This window comes from Notothenia coriiceps, unplaced genomic scaffold (assembly GCF_000735185.1).
Source record: "Notothenia coriiceps isolate Sejong01 unplaced genomic scaffold, NC01 NC01_scaffold00015375, whole genome shotgun sequence".
NCBI lineage: Eukaryota > Metazoa > Chordata > Actinopteri > Perciformes > Nototheniidae > Notothenia > Notothenia coriiceps.
The window spans coordinates 1-2158 of record NW_011348076.1 but is presented as its reverse complement, the minus strand read 5'-3'; the positions used below and the strand labels follow the sequence as shown (position 1 = coordinate 2158).

Genomic DNA, 2158 nt, shown 5'->3' with positions numbered 1-2158 from the left:
ACAGACATGTTTTGTATAGGTATGGCCCTACAATATATGTTTTCCAATATAGGTCCACTTTAATTTAGAATCAGAATCAGAAGTTTTTTGTTTTTTTTTAATAATGGGACACAGGGTTCGGTCCGGATTTGCAGTTCGGTCCGGATCCGGACCTTGGTCCGGAGTTTGAGAAGCCCTGGTATATGCAATAAATAACCACTCAGGTGCCTGTTTATAGAACTGCAAGATTAGTTGATTGGCAGAACAACTATCAACAACTATTCCGTTAAACCATACATTTTTAACGTCATTTATCAAACAGAAATGGCAGAAAATTCAGTTTTCAACCTCTCAAATATGGACATATCCTGCTTATCTAGTTTAATATCACATTATGCTCAATATCTTTTGATTTTGAACTGACAAATCAAGACACTGACATGTTTCACTAATTTCTGACGTTTTATAGAACTAATGATCTGGATAATAATTGGCTAAATGAATCGATAAGTAAAATAAATCTCAGCAGGTCATACATGTCTGAGGTCTGCAGAGTCTGCCATGCTGGGCTTCACTTCAGGCGAGAAGGCCAGCAGCTGCAGCTCCTCTGCGAAGGACAGAGAGAGTGTTTCCTCCTTTTTCTCCATCAGGTCATTCACAATGGTGCTGGAAACAAACGGCAGACACAGAAGAGTGTGAGCGCAGACAAGATGACTCAGTGTCATGATATTCATTCAGAGGATGTTTCTGTCAGGGTTACAGTGAGGCTGTGTCCCGTCTGTCCCCCAGCTGCTCTCCCAGCTCCTGGTTCTTCTGCCTGAGACACTGCAGCAGAGAAAAGGGATCAAACAGCAGCTCATCACAGAAAGACTTTACAGCAATATGTGAGAACATGTACCTCTATGATGTTGAAGTACTCTTCTTTCAATTCCTCTGAGTACTTTAACTGCAAGTTTTTCTAGCACAAACACAAATGAGAAATCATTTGATTTCAACCAAATAACAAAACAAGAAAAACATTTCATGATAAGCCTGATGAACCCAAAAAAGATAGAAAAAGATAAATATGTATGAGAAAGTCTTCACTCTTTGCTCTGCCTTGTACTGATGCCTCTGCTCCTACCTTATGAATATCATCTTCCCTATTCTGCAGCCTTAGCTCAGCCTCCTCCAATGTATGCTAAAGAAAGAAACAACATAACAAATCAGGAGCTGTTTAACAACGTTACATGACTTAAAAAGGAAAGCTTACTCCCAAAATGTCAATATACTGTAGGTGGAGTATTCCTTTTAGATAAATAGAAAGAGAAGGATAATGAAGCATCTCCAAGTTGAATCCATGGTGTTACCTTCATGGTTAGGAGTGAAACCCTGCAATTCTCCAAGCTGATCTTGGCCTGCTCTCTCTCTTGTTGGACGGCCTTGAGCTGAAACAGTCAGACTGACTTGTGGCACTTTTAAACTATATGATGACAGATTCAAGTTCTATGTCAAAAGTAACAGCCATCATACCTCTTCAGTTAGCTTCTTGTTCTGTTCCTTCATAATGGCTGACTCCTTCTCCTGCAGAAAAAAACAGGAGGTTAAAATCAATCAATCAATCAATGTGTATTTATATAGCCCAATATCACAAATGTCACATTTGTCTCAGTGGACTTCACAGTTTGTACAGAATATCAGTATGACAATACGACACCCTCTGTCCTTAGACCCTCACATCGTACAAGGAAAAACTTTCAGAGAAAACCCCACAGTTTAAAGGGGGAAATGGGAGAAACCTCAGGGAGAGCAACAGAGGAGGGATCCCTCTCCCAGAGAAAAACATCTCTACAACCTGGATGAGTAAAGACACAATTTAACATTGCAAAATATGAGGAAGTAAAGAAGGACAATATAGTGACCCCCCTAAACCTAATGCTTCTAATACCCCCAGCACTGCGAGGGGGACCCAAGATCCCATGTACACGTTGGTTTGCTATCCTGGCTCCAAAATGGTGGAATGAGCTCCCCATTGACATCAGGACAGCAGAAAGCTTACACATCTTCAGGCGCAGACTGAAAACTCATCTCTTTAGACTCCACTTCGAGCGATAGAATTACTATCAAAGCACTTATATACTAATAAAGGACTGGCTTATCTAAAGCCAGTTGAGTAGCACTTGAAATGTTTTGGCTCTAT

General features: G+C 40.4%; 1 protein-coding gene across 1 annotated transcript; it reads right to left on the bottom strand.

Moving 5' to 3' along the window:
• Positions 1–506: 506 nt before the first annotated feature.
• LOC104948884 (CAP-Gly domain-containing linker protein 1-like) lies at positions 507–1538 on the bottom strand. Its single transcript, XM_010775113.1, has 6 exons — positions 1492–1538; positions 1329–1406; positions 1103–1159; positions 878–937; positions 740–804; positions 507–645 (listed from the first exon to the last, which is right to left on the bottom strand). Exons 1-6 carry the CDS (start codon positions 1522–1524, stop codon positions 510–512), a joined length of 429 nt encoding a protein of 142 aa, XP_010773415.1. The 5' UTR covers positions 1525–1538; the 3' UTR covers positions 507–509.
• Positions 1539–2158: the final 620 nt, after the last annotated feature.

What these genes read in the sequence shown, in the direction of transcription:
- LOC104948884 (XM_010775113.1), bottom strand. Translation starts at nt 1,524, where the DNA reads ATGAAGGAACAGAACAAGAAGCTAACTGAAGAG. An exon ending in TTTCACTCCTAACCATGAAG is followed by an intron (nt 1,160 to 1,328) that starts GTAACACCATGG and finishes TTCTTTCTTTAG; the next exon opens with CATACATTGGAGGAGGCTGA. An exon ending in AGACGGGACACAGCCTCACT is followed by an intron (nt 646 to 739) that starts GTAACCCTGACA and finishes GTTTGTTTCCAG; the next exon opens with CACCATTGTGAATGACCTGA.